The sequence below is a fragment of the Poecilia formosa genome, unplaced genomic scaffold, assembly GCF_000485575.1.
Source record: "Poecilia formosa unplaced genomic scaffold, Poecilia_formosa-5.1.2 Scaffold347, whole genome shotgun sequence".
Classification (NCBI taxonomy): Eukaryota; Metazoa; Chordata; class Actinopteri; order Cyprinodontiformes; family Poeciliidae; genus Poecilia; species Poecilia formosa.
In genome coordinates, this window is record NW_006800286.1 from 606,680 (window position 1) to 630,528 (window position 23,849).

Genomic DNA, 23,849 nt, shown 5'->3' on the forward strand with positions numbered 1-23,849 from the left:
TTGCTTATTTTGAGTTTTATATTTATGTTTCTGGGTGAATTTTGTTATTTTTGTGCATTAGTGTTGCTTAAAACAGTCTCACTCAGCCATAACTCCAGGAAATACATGTAAACTTCTATTTTTAATGACATAATCTCTCATAAACTCTCTCATATATTCTTTCTCTCATTAATGTGGCATTTAGCAAATAGAAATAATTTTGTCAATTCTAACTGACCTAAAACAAAATACATTTGATCTAGTTTAACTTCAGACAGGGAGGGAAAATAAATTATATTAATATAAATTAGTTAATATAAATTACATGTAATTTTTATTAACTGCATGTAAACTTCTGGTTTTAATTGTGCATTTACTTATGAAACAAACTAATTAAAGATAAAATAAAAAGTTGCACTTAGATCAAATATTAATGCCTCCAAACACTCCTCATCAGGCAGCTTCATCTAAAATCATCCATTTTGACAGCTAAAGAAAGAAAATCTGCCGTTTTTATCATAGATTGACACAAACGTATGAGAATAGGACAGATTATGACATCAGATTAACAGTTTTTACGAAGTTAAACTGGACATTGGTTGAAATCCTGCGCGGTTTGTGTGCGGCAGTTAGAAGTGACGTAAATAACTGGGATCATTTCACTGGTTTACCACTAGAGGGCAGCAGCAGTCAGCATTAGACTCACCGTACTTGTTCGCTGGATCGCTGTAGATCCAGTCATCCTGCGCCCCCTTCAGGACGTTCACTGTACAGGCAGAGCGGCCGGTTTCACCAAACCAACAGAGCAGCAGAGACTCACGTTGTTGAGAATTAGATGTTTATTAGGTGCTAAATTAACACTTTGTAGACAACATAATTTATATAGGTGTAAAGTAAAAAAAAAAAAGTATTTTATGACTGCAACAATGAAAATAAATGTCTTACAAAAATAAATGGCTCAAAAACGTTTTTTTAAAAAGACAATAAAAATCTTCATAAAAATGAAAATGCAAAACAAATTAAAGGCAATTTTAAAATCTACAGCAGATTTTCTTTTTTTTTTTTTGCATTTGACAGAAAAATTTGAATATTACAGCAGACTGAAATGAAGAACAGTGGAGTGCTCATGATAGAAAACATAAAACCAGTTTGATTCATTTTACTAACCAGATTTTAAATGACACTGATTAAAAAGTCTTCAGTACATAATAATAATAATAATGCTCTACAATCTGGCATAGACATAATTTCTGTTTGTTCTTGATATGTAGTATGAAATGAATTCCTTTAAAGTATGTACAGTACAACACAGTATACCACAATGGTTGTTTTATCCACTTTTTGGTTTCATCATAGTTATGAGTCAATAAAAAAATAAAAACAGTACAATGTTCCCACAGGTTGGCAGTTCTCTGATGGTTAAGGTGACTGCAAATACTGACACTTACGTAAAAAAAGCTCAAGCGAAGCACGTCTGCAACAAAGACTACACCAAAGATTAACAGAGCTGCATATTTCCTGCCAAACAATCCCTGTTTGCAGTTCAACCTCTGCCTGCGTCCGCAGGCTGGTGTTACCTCAGCTGACTGAAGATCAGTTTCAAACTCCTGCTCTCTCCTCTGTTCTATCAGGAGAAGCTACCTCTGTCAAAACCGCCTTCATTTTGCTCCAATAAACAGACGAATGACGGTTAATGATGAGAAAATGAAAGTAAACACAACTCTTAATCATTATTTTCCCGGGTAAGCTCACTGTGCTTTGTACTGAGTGCAGTGTGAGTCTGGGTGTGTGTGTGTGTGTGTGCTGTAACTTTGGCCTCAGCATGCTGCAGTCTCTGAAGTATTAGGGAGTGTAGCTCGATGTAGCGATGGCTGAGTGGTTTTTGCAGTGCGGCCCACAGAGCGGAGAGCCGGAACAGAGCGAACCCTTCAGTGGTTCTTGTCGTAGTCCTTCACCATTCGCTTGATGTGGAACAGTTTGTGCCTCAGCCTGCGGCACTCCCTCTTCTTAGTCTGGTACTGTAAAGTCTGCAGAGATGTTTGCTCAATTAGCCGAATAAAGAAACAACCTGGAATCTACAGAAAACTGCTTCCCACTGCAGTTTATATAAACCATTCAGCTCACCTGCTTCAGATCCTTCAGCTGATTATATTCCTCTGCAACAAGCTGAGAGACAATAACATACAAGTCATTATGTGTTATTTACAGATTCTTGTCTCTTCTTCTCTGGCAGAAAAATCCTCAAACAGCACAGAAGAAACAAAGAGCCAAGATATTTCAGCAACATCCTAAAGCTCTAGGTTAGCAGATTAAGTGAGACATTTTATTTTAATGGAACGTTTTTGATAGAATAGCACAAAATATCACATACTTGTGAAAAGAAAAGGAGACAAGTTTACGATTTTAAACATTGTTAACACAAAAAGCTGAAAACTGTGGAATGTATAAGAATTCAACCAATCAGAGTCAATTACTCAACATTCGCTGTGTTTACAGGACGTGTTTTTAACAGCTTTTTGCACATTTACAGACTAAGACTTTTGACCATTCTTCTTTGGAAAACAAGAGAAGATAGAGAGAATCTGAGAACATCAGTCTTAAAGTGTGAACTTTTCAAACGCAGTGAATATTTTTTTTATTTAAACGTTTGACTCCAGGTCTAAACCTGCAGGGCAACCAATCCAGTAATGCACTTTATGTTGATTTATAACACAAAGTCCCCAAAAACACTCTGAAGATTTTAACCTGACGAAATGTGAAAACGTTCAATAGGTGTGTGAATAAATTAGCAAGTCACTAATCGATATCCCTTCCTATGCACTTCCAAAAACACCCCAGGACCTTTATTAACTGGAATGTATTCCAGCAAAGATTAAAGATTAGTGTGTTTTTAGTCTTGAAAACAATAAATCCCATTATCTGTCTTGAAAATAGCTAAGGCAGATAAAACTGTGCAAATATGAAACATTTTAAGGTTTTTAAGCTGATATCACAACTGTAGCAACTTTAGTCCAGTTCATTCCTACAAAATGCCAGAAAAAATCTTATCTTATCATTTTTCAGCTGAAAAGTTGAAGGTTTGCCTATAAACAGCATTCCTGACTCTTGGACTTTGTTTTGCAAAATAAGGGAAGAATCTGAGCCAAAGAATCCAAACAACACGTCCATCTCCGTCTGATAGTTTGTTTCTGCTTAAACACTCAGCCTAACATGGTTATATGATAATATCAAACCTGGTATTTAGCAGAGCTCTCGTCGAGTGTGTCCAGTTGCCGGCTGAGTTTGTTCAGCCGGTCGTTGACGTCGTCCATCTCTGCACACAGGCGCTTGTAATCGCGCAGGTCTGCATCAAACTCTCTCTTGTATTGCTGCCTCTGAGAATCTGAAGTTATCGTCGGGTACACACTGTTAGGCAGACGACGAAAAAAGATTAAAAAGATCAGACTTAACAGTTACACTCTTCAATCTGAGAAATCTGCAATCATTATATTCGGTAGAGTCAATATTCAAATGTAAATGGTTTTCTGAAATATTTGTTTAGGTTCTGTTGTTGCAGACAGATTTTCTCTGATTATTGATTTTTGTCTTTTAAAGAAGTCCCAACAGTCTCAGTCTATCAAACAACTGAACTGAACTTCAATTCGCTCCGAGTCACATAAAGGTCAGGGATGTTTTCTTTGATGCATAAATGGGGATAATCTTGTAATTCCTTTATTTAGGGTTGGATTTAAAATAACATCCATCAAAAAAACAACACTGCTTTCGTTCTTTTGCAGTTTTCAGATAAAAATATTTTAGATTGGCCGGTGAATCTCTCCATTTTACCTTTGTCCTACTTCTCTCCGACTGAAAGCAAGCATGTGAACGAGCGTGCCTCAGAGGATTAACCCAGGAATACACTCTAACTTCTTGCAGTCGTGTTGCGAAGGCACTCACCATCTTTTTGCTCCTCGCAACACTTAAAGAACATTTTTAAAACCAAAATAGGGCCTGGCTGCATCAAATTATTGTCACATAAGCTTGTTTCCCAAAGCTTACAGCTATTCATTTATGTCAGAAAATGTGGGTCTGGTCCTGAGGGAGAAACGGAGCTTCACTCTAATCTACATGTTCGGTTCTTAATGACATTTTCATCCCTAATCCAGGCAGTGAGTCAGAAGCCCAAAGGTAGAAACTTGGTTCTCACCTATCCCATTCCTCCATGTCCAGTTCGTTTCCCGTCTCTCCTCCTGTTGTGTACTCCGTTTCGTACTGGGACTCGTCCATGTCCGGGTTGCGTCTGCGCCTCTTGCCCCTGTTGGCGGACGGCCGGCGGCCTCCCGTCTCCTCCGAGGGGCTGGAGCTCGTCCTGCCGCCGTGGGAATACCCCTCTAATGGCCGACTCGTCATTTTTTCAGAGTACCTGCAGGAAAACGATTACATCATAATGTTGGGTCTGACAGGTTAGGCTACCAGACAGGAAATGTGGGAACCTCAGAAAAAAGAAAGAATTACTAAATTATTGGACTAAAAGGCTAGTTACGCAAACCCTGTAGAGGTAATCATAAAAATTAATTCCAACATAGTATTTAGCAGAAGCTAATGCTAACACGCTAAGGTCAACAAATTTGACAAATTTGCCGTTACACACGACCTGTATGGTTGTTGTGTGTAATCTGCTGTGTGTTTTTGCATCGCTGAAGTTAAATTCAGCGGTTTAAATTTTAAATGATTTAAAACTTAAATCATTTAAAATTTTAATTATTTAAATTTTCAGCTACAGACCAGATCATCTTCAATATGTCATGATGATTTAACCCTGTTTTCAGTTCAAGTTCTATTAAGTTTATTTATACTTATTTATCTTTTCATGTTATAATTTATTTATATCCAACTGTACAGAATGAAATATGGTCCAGATTTAAGGTCATTTGTAAATATTGATGTGAAATTAAAACAGAGTTGGTGTTTAAACCAGCTGCGCTTCCTTTAGAAATGTGCGCAAAACTCTGTCGATATTCTGCTAATGCTGAAAAAACATTAAATGTTTTTAATAAGTTATTAAAGACATGCCGCCCCATCATCCTCCTGTCGTTTTCCACCAGTAGTAGCATCCGGTTGTTGATCATGTGACTCGTGTGATGCAGAAAAATGTTTACACTGCAGTTTTGTGAAATACACAAATTTCAATACAGTTGAAAAAAAACATAATTCTTCCAGGATAAAAACCTTTTATAGAAAAACTTGAGTTTTCTTCTAAACTGCCATATTTCTATTAATCAAATTTATTGTCATAATCCTAAATTGCACAATATTATGGTCGACTGAAACACAGTTAGCGCATTTTTAATAAATTTTCTATATTCTGAGGTTATTCTACTTCTTTACTTGCTGTGAGGCAGAAAAAAAACCAGAAAAGCCTTCTAAGAAAGAAGTGAACTTCCAAGAAGACAGCAGCGTGTTTACTGATAACATCCAGATGGAGGAAGGAAAGCGTTTACATGGTCACTGCAGTTGACGCCCTTCACTCTGAGAACAGCAGCATATGGAGATCCTCGGTGAACAGGAGGCAGGTACGCCTCTGTAATAAGCTGTGGATGATGAAGCCCATTCAATTTGGTAGGTTTGTAGGGATTTGTGGAGAAATCCAAATCCAACGGCACAGATATTAAGGGTTATTACTACACAGTGAATTATGTCAGGAGCAGAGCACACTGCGGGTCCGCAGGCCAGCATTCTTCTGCTTATGAAACCGGCTCTGTTTACTTTGCAGGAGAGGAAATCATTACATTATTTTCTACTTTGACTGAAACAGATTCAGTCCTGTGTTTATGTGCAGAGTCTAGATAATTGTTAAAGATTTCTTCCATGATGAAACCAGAAACAAAATCAGGTGCATAAGAAGTCCTTCTGGCGACAAGCCAGCGCACCTATTCATAAATATCCAGCCTATTCTGCTCTGCTTCAGACAATCCAATGGCCAATAGGGGAAAGGAAAGAGAGTTAATCCAACAAAGGCTCAAAGGTCACAAACAGCTCTCCATGTGGGCAGGGCAATATGTTTTTATGGGCTTTAAAGCAGCGTAGTGATTAGAGCTGTTCTGAGTCACATGTTTAGAAATTCACTCATTGTGGGAAAAGGCTTTGCGCTGCACGGACTCCTGTGTCGCCGCCACTGTTTTCCTGCTGCCTTAATATAGAAACGCTGACAGTTTTATATAATGGAGTTTACACGTAAAAACAGGATCATCTGAAGTGAGAAAAAATATGTCACATGCAGTAATCTTGCACTTCCTCATGCTGGTAAAGTGGATAAATATGTGGAGAAAAGAGTACAGAGGTGAATAGTTTCTGTACTTCTGAGATGAAGATATCAGTGAGTTTATAGACATTTAGTCAGGAAAAGTTTATTTTAGTCTGTAGGACAGTTTCCATTTACTCTTAATAGACATGAATGACCAAGAACTGAGTCTTACAAAGAAATATTTAAATTTATTATGGATTTTATCCAACATGTTAAAGAGTAAGGGTGCACCGATTGCAGTTTTCTAGCCGATAACAGATCTTTAAAAAGCCTGACCTGACAGTTCCAGTTTTGGCTGACACTGATTTTTTTTAATCTGAAATATTGCTAAATATAGCAAGAAAGTCACTGAGTCGGCAACAGTGGGATCACTATTGTTAACCGCAAACATGCAGACATGACCTGGTGGGCTGGTCTGCCAGTCAAACCTCTGTCTCTCAGCAGAACAAAAGAGGACAAAAGTTGATTTTTAGACCCTTGCTGAGGTAGATAAGATCTGCTTCACAAGGAACTACCAGCCGATCACCGTTTTGCCAAAATTAAGGAAATCTGGGCTGATTTATCGGCACTCTCCTCTCAAAAATTATCCGTGCAGACGAGCTAGCATAGTGGATCTGACTGATTTGCACATCTAAGCAATTTAAAAGAAAAAAACAGCCTAACTTTAACTAAATTCAATTATTTAAATACAAAAACCTGTAGAGAAGTTGAAAACGGGACAAAGGAAAGAGGAGAGAGAACAGGGTCGCCTACTGGTTGTCGTCCTCGTTGCAGGAGCCGCTGTCCACCTTGGTGGGGGGGAAGGAGCTGACGCTGTTAGCCGAGGCGTTGAGCAAACCGCCTCCCTTCTCGGACACCAGCAGGGTCGGCGCATCCTGAACGCTGCGGCTTTCCTCCACATTGTTCACCTAGAGCGAGCCGGAAGAAAGAGCAAGAAAAAGGGCTGAGCACACAAAAACAAACATCTACGCTACTCACAAAGAGTCGGGACCAAGCCGAGCTCTCTGACTCACATCCTACATAAATAAACACGTCTTCCTCTGTTTTTCTCATGTTGTGACATTTTCATTAGCCCATATATCATCTACGGTCAATGTTTGCTCAACAGCTTTTAAACAGTACGGGGCGACATCTGAGAAATTAACAATTCCTCCTGGAAAAAATTAGTTTTGCTACAGTGTGAATTTATTTTCTATTATTTTATTATAGTATTTTCATTATTTATGGAAATCATTAGTCAGAAAATCGTTTAAATGTCTATTAAATTCTCAAAACATTTTATTTGTGCCAACTCCCATGTAGCTTGGTTCTGATCTGCGCTCAGACTAGTTGACACAAAACAAGCCAGATTATAATCCCCAACGCTGAAGCAATCTCCTAATGAAATGGTGAAGCTAAGAAATGACCGATATTTGAAAAGCAACTAAAAAAAGCAACTAAAACCAGACTGAAAACACAACACATAAAAGCTATTTTGTTTTCTCTTGCGTTATGTTTTCATGCACATGGAACAGATTTTCTCTTCCTCCTTTTTAAAGTAAACAGAAGTGTAAAAACAATCAGGTCCTTCCTGTGAGGTCAGAAAGCTTCACAAAGAAAGATTCAGGGTTGGTTCAGTTCAGTGAGTTTATCTTGAACACTTGAACAAATATTGATCACCCTCTGCTGTAACACCGGCAGAATGGGATTGGCCTCCGTAGATAATAACTAAAACTAATTTACATGTTTTCAATGGTTTAGTCCTCTTTGGTGTTACATGTTTCCATTTAATATTTTACATGCATGTACAAATGTTCATAAGGTCATTTTAATCCACTTCTATCTCAGAGTTTGAAAAGCAACATTTAGACGTTTATGTCAGGAAAATCGGTTGTTCAAACAACTGAGACTCTTGCACACAGACTGTATTAAAACATGTAAAAATCAGAGATTACAGAAGACTACAACAGTGAGAAGCTTACTCCTGTGTAGGATTTCCAGAGATATTATGATGCAAGAAAAATATAATCCTAAAGGGTTTCTGTCCTTTGCCTTTAATAGACTCATAAGCCTCATAAAAATAAAGCCCCTAATGCAAAACCGAAATCATAAAAAAGTACTTTAAGTATGAAGTTGGACAGGCTTTGAATAGGACCTGAGTTTAATAGTTGTGAAATGTTCTCCTGGAATAGTCAAGATAATCAGCTATTTAGAATATTTTTGTCAGATTAAGGGCTGAAACTGGGACTATTACGTAATTCCTGGATATGTAGACGATTACAGCAACCATACCGACGATTCTCTGCCAAAATGAAAACACAGTGGGAGTGAAGAGCCCAACTAGCCAAAGACTATGACTGATGCCAGCATCAACATTATTAATGATAAAGAAAAAATGTCAGTATTCTGCACTTTCTTCGTAATATCTTCACAAAATCTTGTAGCAAAGCATTTTATTAGGATAAGAAGGAACCACAATGTATAAATCATTAAAAACAACAGCCAACCCTCCAGAAACAATAATCATGGTGGGTGGAGCAGGCTGAGTTCTGCACGTCTCCCTTTCTTGTAGCTGCAGGTGAATCCTGTTTGGAGAGGAATCTCAACAATGTTTTCCCAGGGTGCAACACAAAAACCAATCAACTGTGAGCACAGGATGCGTTCGGCGTGAGTGCAGGACGAACCCGAGGAAGGAAAGAATATGGAGAAAAAACAAAGTGTTTGAGAAAATAAAAGTGCCAAAGATATATCCCAGATGGAAAGTGTCACAAGTTCAGAGGAAATAAACTAAACAGAAGGAGAAAGCAATAGTTAGACAGAAAGTCTGACTGCTACAGGCTGACGCATGCCACACTTTTCAGATCTTTACCTGCAACATAAAAACCTTAGAAATTCTGCATTATTTTCATCCCACTTCAAATTATGAACTACTTTGTGTTGGAGTAACACAGAAAACCCCAGTGAAATGAACTGATGTTGTTTTTGTGAAGCAGCGCAGCGTCTTTAGGAAACTCTCCCACTTATTCATCCTCTGGATGTTTTTATCCATCACCAACACAGAGCGCTGCCTCCCTCCATCTGAAGCACACAAGCAGCCCTTCTACGACTGACTCTGATGACTTCATGCTGCAGACACAATGCAGCCCCCCCGGCTGAGCGAATAAAGCCTGTGTGTGAGGTCATCAGGGCAAGCCGGGCCTCCCCAGACCCCACCACACAGAAAAGTCCTTAGAGTAACCACAGCCTTAAGCTTCCCTGGCAGAGTGTAACAGAAGTCCAACAGCCATGTGGATTTGCTTGAAGTGCGGAAGATAAGAAATTTAAATATAACTTGAATGTGTTGGCTAAAGCATATAAAGGATTCAGAAGACACCACAGTCTTAAGGCACAGAAAAAGTAGGTTACCCAACCCAAACGGGCGCCGTTTTTTAATCTCTGAATAAATAATAATCCGTTAGCAACATCACATTTTCCAGGGCTCGTATTTTATCAAAATTCTTGTGCCTTCTCCTAAGCCTTTCTAATCCTTATCCATACCTCCTTCTCATCATTTCTTCGAAAAACGCTGAAGTTCTCAAACGGAGTGGAGGCACAACATGACTGAAGCAACAATAAGATGAGGATGACATCACTGAGAACCGCTCCATTATTAGACACAAGTGCTAGTCAGAGGATTTACTCCGCTAGGCACAGGAGCCACCTCTCAGCGCACGATGCCGTTCATGAGGCAATGACACCCCATCTCCAAAACAAACGGCTCTATATAATCCAATATAACCACACATCTGTTTAAAGCTCCTTCTGCAGGCAGGCTTTGCAGGAGACAGACTGAGCGCCGGAGTCTTTGATTGACTCGTGAATTTAAATAATAAGCTTCCCCAGACATTATACGAAGAAAAATATAAGGTAGACTCACTGCATCAATAGTGGAAAATAAAAATTATTTTTTATAAATTCCATATAAACAATAAGAACTGAGTGAAAGTAATTAATGCTAGCTGTTTTCATGCTCTACAAATACGATGGCACACCTGTGAAAACAGGTGAATTTAAAAGGATATTTAAATTTATTTTTGTTTTTCACTGGGTTTGTGTGAAGTGCTGATAAGCAGTCAAAGAGTAAAGCAGTGGAAAACATCCCACACCGTCTTAGAAAATAACCAAATATCAGCTGGAGCAAACCTAAACGCTACGGAGAAGAAGGGTGAAAAATAGATAAAAGATTTATTGAATGATGTACTTCTAATGATTTTTTTCTCATAAGTTTTTAGTCACTATTTTCTCAACCAAACAAAACCCACAACGTTATTCTGTGGGTCACAATTTTTCACAGTTTCAATTTCTGTCAGCACTTTCCTTTAAGCATTGATGGTTAAAACCCAAACCTTTATGTTGCCTTTACAGTTGTGGTATTTTTCTTTCTTTTTACATACTATGAAATAACTTAATTTTCCTTGACTCATGCTTTATTTGCTTTTCAGACAGATGGGAGCTGTAACCTCACCTGATCTGATCTAATCATACAGAAACTAATTCATTTATACATCACAGTAAGAAAAAAAGTCAATGTTTCTCACTTGCAGCATTTATGTTTCAAAATCAGTGAGCACTTCTACAACTACTGCTTATGTATAAGGGTTTATTTCTAGATTTTTCTTTTGTAGGTGTGTACAGGCCGAGGCCCGACAGACAGGTAAACAAAAAGACCAGGATTTATATTTTTACAGCTGGAGAACGAACCTAAAATAGGGCGGAGGTGATTAATTTACAGCCCTCAGGTCACATTCATCCAGGCCTGCAAGGTCAACAGAGTCGGAAATTAAGTGTTAACTTTGAATGCAAATCCAAACATGCTGCTTTTATAGCTTTTGATGAATGGCTTTTATTTTGAAAGTGAGCTCTCCATTCAGGTGGCACACTTTGAAATCAAACTGTTTTGATGCAGGAGCATCCTCATGTGTGCATCATTATCAGCTGATGCTGAAAACAGAGAATGTTGCAGGAAGACGATTATTCCCTCCGGCTGACTTCAGAGAAAAGGAATAAAAGCAGAAGAAGTAGTTGTGTGTGTTCATTTAGAGAAATTATTAAGAATCATTAATATAGTAGTGAAATTTGTTGTGTCATGGCACAGACATCTTCTACCTGATTCTCCAGGTAAAAATACCTGCAGTATTTTGTTCTGAATCATTAATAGTTTAACCATTTTAAACAGCCTTTGTTTTCAGTTGTCATATTTTATATTCTAACAATTTACTTGAAAGTAAACATCCATACACTTGCTTCCTTATTAAATGTTTTTGCTTTAGTAAAATACTCTTTCCCAGAGAAGAAATAAACAATATTTGAAACGTGACAGGTCAAGTTGATCATTAACCCATATCTCACATATCCTCCTGACTACCAGGAAAAAACATATTGTCCAATCACCATTTTTTTTAAATCCCACAGTCTTTGTAAGGTAATAAAAGGTTTTATGCACTTACTTTGTCTCTTCCCATAAAATGTGTTATTACTGATGAATGCCATTTTTATGAATTAGAAGAAGGTACGTACAAAAGTCCCACCCCTTCACATGTGGTATCATTGAAAAGCCCTAAATGTCCTCTCTAAATACCAAAAGGAATGAATTCAGTAGAATGCAGGGGGTGGGAGATATTCAAGTTTAGAAATGTCCTCTACAGAGGACAAAAATGAAATACTGGTAGTCAGGAGGATATCGGTGCAATTTAACTAGAGTGTTGTTGACACTTAAAAATGCAAAGCAAACAAAGCAGAGAGAAACTGGCAAGCCTCTCCGTATCTTCTAGGGTAGTTAATGGTTACCCAGAGTGAAACCCGGTTAAAAACCAGGAGAATCACTGGCTGCTATCAGCTCTGACCCTGAACAAAGTGACTCTGTTATAGGAAACACTGTCACCACGGAGTGACTGTTTCCTCCTTGGATCTCTTGAGGAGCTCATTTTGACCTTTAAACTTTAAAAAAACAAACAAACAATGAAACAGCTGAGGGCTGTAAACTGCAGAGCAGCTTCAGGTAAAGGTAAACCTCAGCGAGGTTATTTACAGCACCTGAATCACCTTCTGTTTTTACACCTGATGACTACCTGCGCTCTGCAATGACTGCTTTGCTGCAGATCTACTCAGTCACCTACTTAACTTTGCAAAGAAAAACAAAGCTGATGGAAAACAATTTGACATAAAAGGGTACACAGTTTGACAGAGATTAAAAGAATAGGTCACTTTTTGTGGCTGAATCTTTGACCTAGGCAACAGCGGTTCATAATCTAATCAAATCTGTCCGTGAACGTTGTATTCCAGGATTTAAACACTGAGTGACCTTGTTTCCTGACTGGAAGCTGTGCATGCACAGCCTCAGGTCAGTTTGAGTCTTTTTCTTTCCTTCAGTTTAAATCCCACGTAAACTGCCTGCCAGAGGGGTATATCTCTTACCCATTCCTCTACGTCTCTGCCTTCTGACGTTTTCCCACCAACTAGAGGCTCTTGCCAGTAGATATTTGGTTTTCCGTAGCGCCAGATCTTCCCTCTTGTTTTCTGAGCAAAGAAAGCAGCGACGCCCAAAGCGATGACCACCAGGAATCCGCACACCATGGCAACCGCCTGAGAAAGCAAGAACACGATGATCAGATCCAGAAACTCCTCAGAGATAAGCTGAGCCATAAAGTTCATTTATCCTGGTACAGAACGAACAGAGACAGAGAAGCACACATGTACTCCCGACAAACACAGAACAGTCTTTAATGAAAAGTGTAATAAATGTAATCAGATAAGAATAGACACTGGTGTCAAGTTTTCTTGTGCTTTATTGGCTTCCTGGACTGTTTTCACTTTTGAGTCGGTTTTGTTTAGAATTCACAGTTGCTAAAAGCATTTTTTTAAGACAAATTAATACTTTAAGCTTAAATATTTTTTCCTTATTTACAGACTAGTGCATTACAGATCATCTTCATTTAGCCACAAATTAAAATGCATTTTTGTACATGAATAGTTCTGGAAACTTGACTAAAAAAAGCCACAGACCTCCTGGGGGTCCACAAAACAGTAGTGGTACAGGTACTGGTTGTACACAGGAAAACCTCCCAGTCCTCCCATCTGTGAGTAGCTGGTCTGATAGAGGTTCTGACACATCATGAGCATCGGATTATACATGATGTTGGAAGAGCTCTGGGCCATGGGATTTACTCCGACAATGTAGACGATGGTCATGATGCCCTGAAAAGTAGAAAAAACGTGTAGATATTTAGTCATACTGACACAGAGGCACACCTGACTTATCTGTTCGTCACAACACTGAATTGAACATATGGCAGAGCAAAGGGTAGAGTACATGAATGACTAAGCCAGATAACTACCTGCTGAGCTACTGCAGGTAGCAAAACTGGTATAACCTTCTGCAACGCTGCATTTTGTCAATGCATTTTAATGTATATTTTCACCATTGTCTGTGGATGGATAACACCCTTCAAAAAAGATCCAGTGTGTCACATGCACCCAAAGTGAAATGGGATTATTTCTCAAATCAGAAGACAAATCAAGATAAATGTGATTAATTATTAATGACCGATCACAGAAAGTCTTCTCAAAGTGTGGTAGATAAAATCTTTTTTTTTTTTATCTAATATTATGTTGAACAAAACTAATGCTTTCTCAAATCAGAAGACAAATCAAGATAAATGTGATTAATTATTAATGACCGATCACTGAAAGTCTTCTCAAAGTGTGGTAGATAAAATCTTTTTTTTTAATCTCTCTAATATTATGTTGAACAAAACTAATGCTATTCATTTTGAGGTGCACTGAAAAAAATACCTTGGTGAGTTATAACCTCTTATTTAACAGAATAAGACAACACAGTTTAATTCCTTTTAGTGTTTGTGTACACAAACCTTAGAGTCGCACAGGAAGCAGAATTTTACTGAATTTGTAGATTCCCAACTATAGCAAAAGATCGCTCTGCAATACGGTCCTGTATTTTAAAGATGTTATTACTTACTTTACAATAAATATCTCAAGACAAAAACATTTTCAATTTCTTCAGATAGAAGAAAATATTCATATATCAGGGTTTCCCTCAGTGTATTATAAGCCTGGCGGGCCACCAGGCTTTAATTGTACCCCACCAGGCTTAGCATTGCTTATTTATTTAAGTCTTTTTAAAATGTTTAAATTTTTTAAGACTTTATAGTCGGTGTTCAGGTATTAATCGTCCAATATTTCAATAACACATAACTATCAAGTGATATTTTCAAATTTCCTGTCAACTTTAAACATGTTTTAACTCAAAAACACAACGGTTCACTGATGAATGGGAAACAATATATTGTAAATAATTTCTACATTAATGAAGTTTTAATAGTAGAAATCTTGCTGCCTTAAACACTAAAGCTTAAACGATCAACAAGTAAGCCCCACTTGTACCCTGAACCTCTATAAAAACTGTTGAACTGAGTTTTTCTTAATCATAAAAGTTTTGAAAGTATACATCACAACAGATAGCATACAGTGTATGTATTATAAATAATGGTAAATATTTAGTGTTACCTGCAAGAGCCCCATGAGAACGCTGGCTATAAGGACGGCCAGAAAGTACTTTCGGCTGCGGACGACATTGGACTTAGAGAAGCTGGCAATGAAGAATGACATACAGCAGATGAAGTTGATAGCCGCCATGGCAATCATGGCAGTTTTGGCCGAGTAAGGAGACACGTAGGAGCCGTAGTAGTTCCCATAGCCTCCATAACCTCCATAACCTCCAAGGCCTCCGTAGGATGAGCCATAGCTGCCTCCAGAGTAGCCACTGCCGTAGCCACCGCCGTAGCCCAGACCAGAGCCGTAGTAGCCGCCTCCATATGAGTACTGCATATCCCACATTAGAGTCGAAGCGACGCAGGCGAATATGGCCAGACACAACACTATCACTGTAGCCATCATGGCCTTGATGATCCCAGGAGGTGACCGCCATTTGTAGAAGTGCTGCGGCCGGTCTTCGATGTAGTAAGATCCCGGCGGTGGTGGGTATGCATTGTAGTCACTCTGAGGGCCATGGAAGCTGCCGGCAGGACCGAAGCCATTGTTGGACGGCGGGCTGTAGGGGGGGCTGTAGACTGGTGGACTCTCGTAATGTTGCTTGTCAAACATCGCTGAAGGAGTCCAGAACTGGAAACAGAAATGAAGAATCAGAGAGCAGTAGAAACCAGGAGAGCAGTCTGACTCAGTTGCTCAGCAAAACTGATATGAATAATGCTGGGTGGAAAGATAAGGGGGGTTAGTGAGGCGTGTCCTGCCCAGCTAATGAGACTTAGAAAAAGAGCAGTGTAAATGTTTTACCATCTAAAGGCAGGTGTGACCGGTGGAGGTAAAAACTTTGTTCTGTTGTTCAAAATACAGTGACTTACAAAAACATTCAAACCCTCAGCGTTTTCTCATTTTGTGACATTACAATGATACAGATCAGAGTATTATTATGTTTTTATGGGACAGAGCAACACAAAATAAACAGTAACAGTATTAAGTGGAAGGGAAATTATGCATGGTTTTAAATTTTTTTTTTTTAAATAAAAGTCCAGTTCCAGTAATTGCCTAACTAGCAATTAGTAATTAGGCAACTATAAGGTATTTTCTTTGTTAAACCTGATGGTGAACAAAGAAACCCCCAGACAGAGCAGAGAAAAAGTTGTAGAAAGGTTTAAAGCAGGGTTAGATTGACAATAAAAAATAGAAAGAGATCAGTTATAAGAGAAACAATAAAAGGACAATTATGAATTGTACTTTTTGATTTTTTCTCTTTGTTATGTTGACCAGAGATCTACAAAGTGTAGCTCTCTGGTCAAACATGACCTTTAGCATACCGATACTCAGATGCCTATCTTAGATGAAACTACAGTCTGACTTTTTGACAACATGCAATAATATGCTGGATGTAGTCAGGAACACCTTGCACACATTTTCCCCTACAAGAGACACAGCGGTGGCTGTGTTATGTTGTGGTGTGCTTTACTTCAGCAGGACAAAGAAGTTGGTTGGCATGGAAAATACCTGGCAATAAAGAGCAACTGTGGTAGAAAACACTGTAGAGGCTAAAGACCTACAACGAGGGCAAAGGTTCACCTACCAGCTGCACAACTCAAAACAACCCAAACTAACAATGAAAGGACTTTAATCAAAGCATATTTATGGGCTAGATTGGCCCAGTCAAAGTCCAGATCTAAATTTAAACAAGAATCACAGCCAAAACTGAAATAAATTCTGACACACAGAACAACCAACAATGTACACACACACTCACAGACCAGTTAACCTAACAGTTGTGTTTCTAGACTGAGAGAGGAAGCCAGAGTACCCTGAAATAACCCACAATGCACAGGGAGAACATGCAGAAAGACCCCAGGCTAGGAATTGAAACAGGACCTTCTTGCTATAAGGCAAGTGCTACTAACTGCTGCACCGTGCAGCCCAGACTTTAAAATCAATGCATCATTTTCTTCATTATTACCTTAATTATCATGATTATGCTAGTTTTTGACAAAAATCCTAACAACTACAACCAGACTTGTGGTTGTACCATGACAAAATGTGAAAAATTTCAAGCTGTTTTAACCCTTTGCAAAGCACTTTGCCATTTTTTAAATCTTGTGATATTAGAAAGAATTACAGCAGCAGGTTTAGACTGAAGTCTCTGAAGCAGCCGAGTGGCAGAACGGAGTGGAGATGTTGGTACCAGGACAGGAACAGAACAACAACAATCCTCTTCTTTCTGTCTCTTCTGGCTGCAGGAATCTATCGCTCAGCCCACACTGTGAAAAAGATTTTAAAGATTTCAAATTCACTCAAGCAGCTAAAATGTTTTCTGCTACAAACTTGCAGAGATATGCAAGGCCACTGTGTATATAATTTAACAATGCCCATTCTTCTGCACAGAGCCCTAAAGGGAGAAGGCAGGAAACACGTATGACTGGGAAACCATGCGGACAGCAGGACGAATGAACCGTTTCAAAGAAGAACTTCCACTTGTATCCTTTTTCTGCTATCCATGAGACGCTAGAAACACATATTTCATTTTTGTCTGTAGCTAAATGAATAGATAAAGTATCAGTGGTAAAAATCCCAGCAGATACTCCCAAGGTCACAAGTTGAAAATATTTCTTATTTAATTTGACTGATAGCACAACAGTCAGAAATTTAGCTGACATTCATATAAAAGAAGGGAGAGAAAACTAATACATTTCACTCTTTTTAACAGTGATATATGGACAATTTTGAAATTTTTATTCACATATTAGTCACTTCTAGTTTAAGTTCTTAGGACAGACCATTGACATGTTATTGATTAAAAACTAAGTAATTAAGTCAATAATTTCTGTCAGAAATTTGAGCTGGACCAGCTGATCCAAAGTTGTTAAATGAATTTTCTCTTTTAAACCATGACAGCACCAAAGTCTATTTTAAGATGGTATTAGCACTTTATTGGTTTGTAATTTAACCTGTCGGCACAAAAACATCATGCCAACTGTCAAGCACGGTGGTGGAGGTGTAATGATTTCAGCACTTTGAGGCTGACATTTTAAATAACAAAATATTCTCCATGATTTTTCCTGCTGAAAAAATGTTTAACTATTTAACTAAGCTGATTGAAATGTTGTGAAATGTTCTCACAACTAATACAGAGCCATTCAAATGATAATATTATTATTGAAAAGTCATCGAAGTGAAACATATTACACATATAGATTAATTACACACAGGTTTGTGTTAATTATGATGATTTTCCACTTAGTTAATAAAAATATGACATTTAAAATTAGAATATTAAACCAGACCAATAAAAACACTTTATAATAGAGAAAGTTTAATTAAAGGAATGCATAATACCAGTTACTTTTAATGTGACAAACGAGCCTCATCAGAAAGCATGCTCTAATTTAATGAAAATGACTGTTGTGTATTGACATCAGAGACATTATGAACTCAATAACTTTGCTCTACACTTACAGAAAAACCTCCAAACACATTTTTTGTTCACATTCTGGTTTCTGCAGAACAGTGAAGGAAGCCAGGAGCAACACAGCGGTCCATTCAGAGGTTCTGACACAGAGACAGACAAACAGCCGCTGGCACCGTTCACACTTCGTAACTCTCCTTCTTTATAGGTCGAGGGGACACACAGCAGAGGAGGTTTCGCCTCAAAGCCTCCATCCCAGACACCTTCCCATTATCCCCCCGCCCCGCCGTTCCTTCATCCTCTGTCCCCCAGCGCTCCTCTCCTTCCCAGCACAACTTCTCAGCTTTTGTTTCGGGAGCAGAAGGGCCAGAAGTCAGGGCTGCTCGTCACACGAACAGCGTTGCCATGGATTCAGAGTTTTAAAAAAAGAAAATTGGGGCATGTCCAGGGATCAAACAAGGGCTCCTCTGTGCAGCTCCTGAGGGGTGTGGAGGTGAGACACAGAGCAGAGGACAGGTGGATGGGTGTCAGGTGACTTTTATTATTGATCCGCAGGCATAAGTGTCCTCCAGTTTACTTCCTGCATGGCACTTTGTAGATAACTGGCAGGAAATCATTTCAGACCTTTTTCTAGGCAATCATCCAGAGTTCATATTAAGCTAAAGTACTCCAACTTAAAATTTATTTTGTTCTTCTACATAGTGAGGGCCAGTTGTAAAACACTGTGACCAACTTCTTATTTGAGAGAAAAAAAATGACTAACTTTTATATGTTTGTTAAGTCATTCATTTATCAAAACTGTGCAGCAGCATTTATCATGGTTGATCAACAATCAAATATATTAGGAGCAGCAGCGTCGCACAATGTGTGAGGGAGAGAGCAGCTGTGTTGCACAGCTCGGCAGTTAAAGGTTATTTCCTTTAAAAAAAAAGATTTTTGAGGTATTGAAATTCAACTTTTAAAACTGTCATAAGCAATTTTATTTTGGTTTTAACTCAGTCAGTGAACATCAGTTTGATTTATCAGCCAGCTGATTTATCAGCTCTGAATTCCTTAATTTTAGGATATCGGTTATCGACTGATGCTTATATGACTTACATGCGCTGATCTGCCTCAGCACAGGTCTACAATCAGCCACTGTCATGCTCTATTCTGCTGTGAGAGAGGTTTGATGATTGCAGTTAACAGTAGTCACCCAACTGTCGCCAACTCAGCTTTCTTGGTATATTTAGCAACATTTCGGACAAAAAAAAATCAGCATTGGGCAAAATTGGAATTGACAGGTTAGGCTTTTTAACAATTGGTAATTGGCCAGAAAATTGTAATCAGTGCACCCCCAGAACACATTTTATTAACATTTTATTAATCATAAATTTATTGATCATAAATGAAAGCTGTCTTTAGTTGAGTCGAACTAGTACGGTAATAAATATTACCAAAACCCATTGACCTATTGGTTTAGTAATATTTAAAGTATTTGCGTCACAGTATGGAAGAAGCATTTGTATACAGCTGGCTTCCATGTTTTGTTGCTGTGAGGAAAAAAGCAGTGAGTTTGGACGACGGTCATGGGTCAGGTCAGACACCCACCAGCCTGAACTCCACGGAAACACAGAGACTCTATCATCTGCCGCTGATAAAGGAATTCCAGTTATACAGTCACATGCCGCACAGCAGTCAAAAATAATTAGGCTACAGACAAATGTAGGCAGGGACCCACTGACACACACCCAGGCGTCAGCCAAGGCTTCCAGCACGAGCCCAAAACAACACTGCACTGTCAAAATCTCCTGGGGTACCAAAACATAATCAGAGCTGACAGAAAAATGAAAAACAAAATAGCATAAATTCCTGTGGTGTGTGTTTAAGGAACACACTTCTCTTCTGCAAATTTTAACTTCCTGAGTTAATGAGCATCGCTCAGCTAAAATCCAAACCAAAGACGCTGAAGATCGAAGCTATCCTTAAGAGATTTGCTTGGTTGATTGATTAGGTAACTGAAGAAAAAACTGATAAACTGGGAAAACAGCAGGTTAAAAATTAAAAAAATAAAATAAAATAAAAAATCAAATATCTCAAGCATTTACCATTATGAGTAAATGCCTCATACCGTTATTTTTTCATGGTATGAAAAAATAATACAAGTTTCACAGTATTTACACAAGTATTTTAAATTTAAAGTAGATTTAAGTCCAATTTTATTATTTTTTGTCTTTTTTTTTACGTGTTTTTGACCATTTTTAAGAGCATCTATATATATATAGATAGATATATATAGATAGATAGATATAGAGGTGTGCCAATCGATCGGTCACCGATCATGATCGGGCCGATTTCCGTGAAAAAGTGTATGATCGGTGATCGGAGATCATTGGCTCTTGTTGCCGATACCGATCCGTGCAGCTGTCTCCTCTTTCCTTCACTGCGCAAACGCGCAGCAACAAATCCTAAGCGATGTGTAACTATAACGCACTGAGTGAATGGGGAAGTTTGCGTGTTGCGGCGGAAAATTGAAGCACGTGGGGTGAAGCAGGTCAAAATGCATCGACACGATAAATCCAGTATGGCATAAAAACAATGCCATACTTGACGGAGTTTGGCTACATCGAGGCTCACTGCAGTAAAAAAGACATACGGAGCGATCAGATGGCAGGTAAAGCAGCGCACAGCTACAAACACTCACCCGGATTAGCATGACGGTCAGAAAGCTAAACAAATAACCTGGAAAATTATTTAAGTCTTCGAGCTGCGATGTAAGACACTGGTTTTGTCTAAATTAAGGTGAATTCATGGTTCCTTTTTCCATATAATGTAAACGGTAGTGTTTATGATAAAAAATAAATAAATAATAATTATATGATCGGTATCGGTGATCGGCCCTCATGGGTGATCGGTATCGGCAGGAAAAAACCTGATCGGCACATCTCTTATATATATATATATATATATATATATATATATAGAGAGAGAGAGAGAGAGAGAGAGAGAGAGAGAGAGAGATAATTAGATATATTCTGTGTTGCCTTCATTGTGTATGAAAACAGGTCAATAAATAAAATGTACATGATTAGTAGACAGTACATAATTAATGTTAGTACATAATCCTTTTGGAGATTTAACAATACCTTTGTTAGCCAGGTGTTACCAGTAAACTGGTACTTAAGCGTATTAAGTAATCATTACAGCATCAGATAAAATAGTACAGTTTAAAAAAAAAAAAATCAGTCAAATTACAACAAAATGAGTTCTCCTCGTTACTCCACATGGTAAATGTTTGTTTTAGCTTTAATCCCCAACTAAAACGACAGAGAGGACAAATTTTCTAATCAGACCCCTCTTCATTTTGCCATGTAACGTTGATAAAATCCTGATTTTTCTTGTATTTCTGTTTAAATTTACCCAGATTCTTTTTTGTATCCATTCATATTTATGATATATATCGTTTTTAAACTCAATTGTTTGGCTGAAAAATGTCGTCTCCTAGCTAACCGATCCACCTGTGCAAATAACAAATCTGACCGTTGAAATACTGTTAAAGTGGCTAAATGGTTTGAGAAAGCCCATAAACCGTCATTATTTCTAATGTGAATAATTAAAAAGAAGTCTGTCCAAACAACATAAAATGAAATAGCGGGTAACAATCGCTTTTATCTACTTTTTGGTCTTACCTGAAGAGGAGAATACTCGGTCAGCAGGGTCCGTTCCCTTTTTCCAGTTAAAATCCCACCTTCCGCCCAAAGTTTCGTCTCAGTTTAGGACTCTCAGCACATTGACTTGTTTTAAAGTCAGTGTTACTGGCAATCTTTTTGCGTCGAAATGCCGTTTTTTCTCCGTTTGAAGCGTCAGTTCTGATAAAACTGAACGATTCTCCTGCTGCAGCCTCCTAACAAGTGCTCTGCTTTTTGTCCCGCCTATCCGCGGTGATGAGCCCCACCGCACAACACCTCGACACTTCCGAGTTTCATCCGCTAGAGGTCAGGCTTTCTGCCTCAGACAGCAACAACACTGAGAAGAAGCGTAAATTTAAATCCATGCTAAAAAATAATGGATGATACAGCTAAACTTCATTTCTAAAAATAAATAAATCTTAGATACTAAATCATGGTTTTCCTCCGGACAGCATAGTTCTTGAATAATAAGTAAAAGAAGGGCAAAATTATCCATCTAATATAGAACAGAAATATCCTTCATTTCCCTATGTGTATATTTAAATACAATACATATTTTAAACAGTTATATGCTTGTCATACTAGTCGAGTGCGCAGAAATCATCAATAAATACAAAATGAGATTGTTACAGAAACTTGAGTTAATAGAACCAGTTTTTATTATTTTTAGATAGCAAGTAAGTGATCTACTTTCTCAAGCAATGATTTCAAAGAATAGAAACATTAATAACTATGTAAATTTATCAAAGTGTTGTTTTTCAGATCAAGGTGGATCTAGATCTCCATTATTTCTAGCTTCCTTCACAGTATTAAGCAGGAATCTGGAAGTCATTTTATCCTTCTCACATCAGTATTAAAAACATTGTTAAAAAATAGCATCTTTTTCAAAAATTCAGCTCTTTTTAATATTCGTAGATGATTTCCATAACATCTTGATCTAAACACCAATTTATAATTAAATTTGTAAAGTTGATCTTTTGCATTATGTAGTCCGCTGTTCTTCATCCAGCCATCCACTGGAGGGCAGCTTTGCCTTAAAACTTTACAGGTAATCCTTTGAAAGTATTATATAAAAAATAATAATAATAAAGCTCCAAATGGAAAAAAGCGCTTCACCTGAGGGAAAAACTGCATGAAGACTCTTAACTGTGAAGGGGATGAAAACTACTGCTTCATAGTAACAAGAGGCCAATATGGTTTTGCATGCTTCATATTTATCCTGGGAAGACTGTTGAAACCAGATCCAGAAATGTTACTTTCATTACATCATGACTTTACTTTCATCTTCTCAATGAATGTAGAAGGAAAAACATGTCACGAAGGGATGTGCTTCCGAGGTGAAGTACTCAGACCAGATAGTTTCACTGGTGAATAAGTTCAGAGGAGCAAAGCTTAGCTGCTGCCAGGTCAAAGTCCCGCCTGCTGCTCTAGTTGGTGCCACCGTTATGTTTTCTAGTTCTCACAGTGCTATGAAGTTGATGCACATTTCTATCGCTGTTTGTTGACGGATAAAGAGTCTGTGTCGCTGTTGGTTGATCGCTTACGGCCATACCACCCTGAACACGCCGGATCTCGTCTGATCTCGGAAGCTAAGCAGGGTCGGGCCTGGTCAGTACTTGGATGGGAGACCGCCTGGGAATACCAGGTGCTGTAAGCTTTTGCTGACTCTCCCACAACAATGACTTTTGTGGAGCATCGCATTGAAGCAAAAATGGACCAGAGCTACGATTGAATGTGGAAGTTCTTTGTCCGTGCGGAGTTAAAAGAAATAGTGTGAAAACTCAGAGTCGTTATCGCCCCCTAGTGGTGGGAATACAAACACCTGGTGTTGCCACGGGGCTGCACTAAAAGATGCAAAGATGAAAAAGGACTATTCATTGTTTTTGGAACGATAATCAGTCACCTGTGTTTTGTTTATTTTCCACCACAAAAATTGTAATTGTTGTCTATTCAGTTGTTTTTACATGGGGAACGTCAAGAA

General features: G+C 38.3%; 1 protein-coding gene across 1 annotated transcript; it reads right to left on the reverse strand.

The window, feature by feature from the left end:
• Window positions 1-1,032: 1,032 nt before the first annotated feature.
• On the reverse strand, window positions 1,033-22,175 carry LOC103153363 (occludin). The gene is made up of 9 exons (XM_007574257.2): window positions 21,869-22,175; window positions 14,804-15,418; window positions 13,283-13,474; window positions 12,695-12,862; window positions 7,016-7,170; window positions 4,166-4,381; window positions 3,213-3,384; window positions 2,104-2,145; window positions 1,033-2,006 (listed from the first exon to the last, which is right to left on the reverse strand). Exons 2-9 carry the CDS (start codon window positions 15,398-15,400, stop codon window positions 1,908-1,910), a joined length of 1,641 nt encoding a protein of 546 aa, XP_007574319.1. The 5' UTR covers window positions 15,401-15,418; window positions 21,869-22,175; the 3' UTR covers window positions 1,033-1,907.
• Window positions 22,176-23,849: the final 1,674 nt, after the last annotated feature.

Bases quoted from the DNA above. Each gene is read 5' to 3' on its own strand.
- LOC103153363 (XM_007574257.2), bottom strand. From the start codon at position 15,400: ATGTTTGACAAGCAACATTACGAGAGTCCACCAGTCTACAGCCCCCCC. The intron at 7,171-12,694 runs GTAAGAGATATA...GGCTCGCTCTAG, and splicing joins GCAGAGACGTAGAGGAATGG to GTGAACAATGTGGAGGAAAG. The intron at 4,382-7,015 runs GTAGGCGACCCT...GTTTTCCTGCAG, and splicing joins TGCAACGAGGACGACAACCA to GTACTCTGAAAAAATGACGA.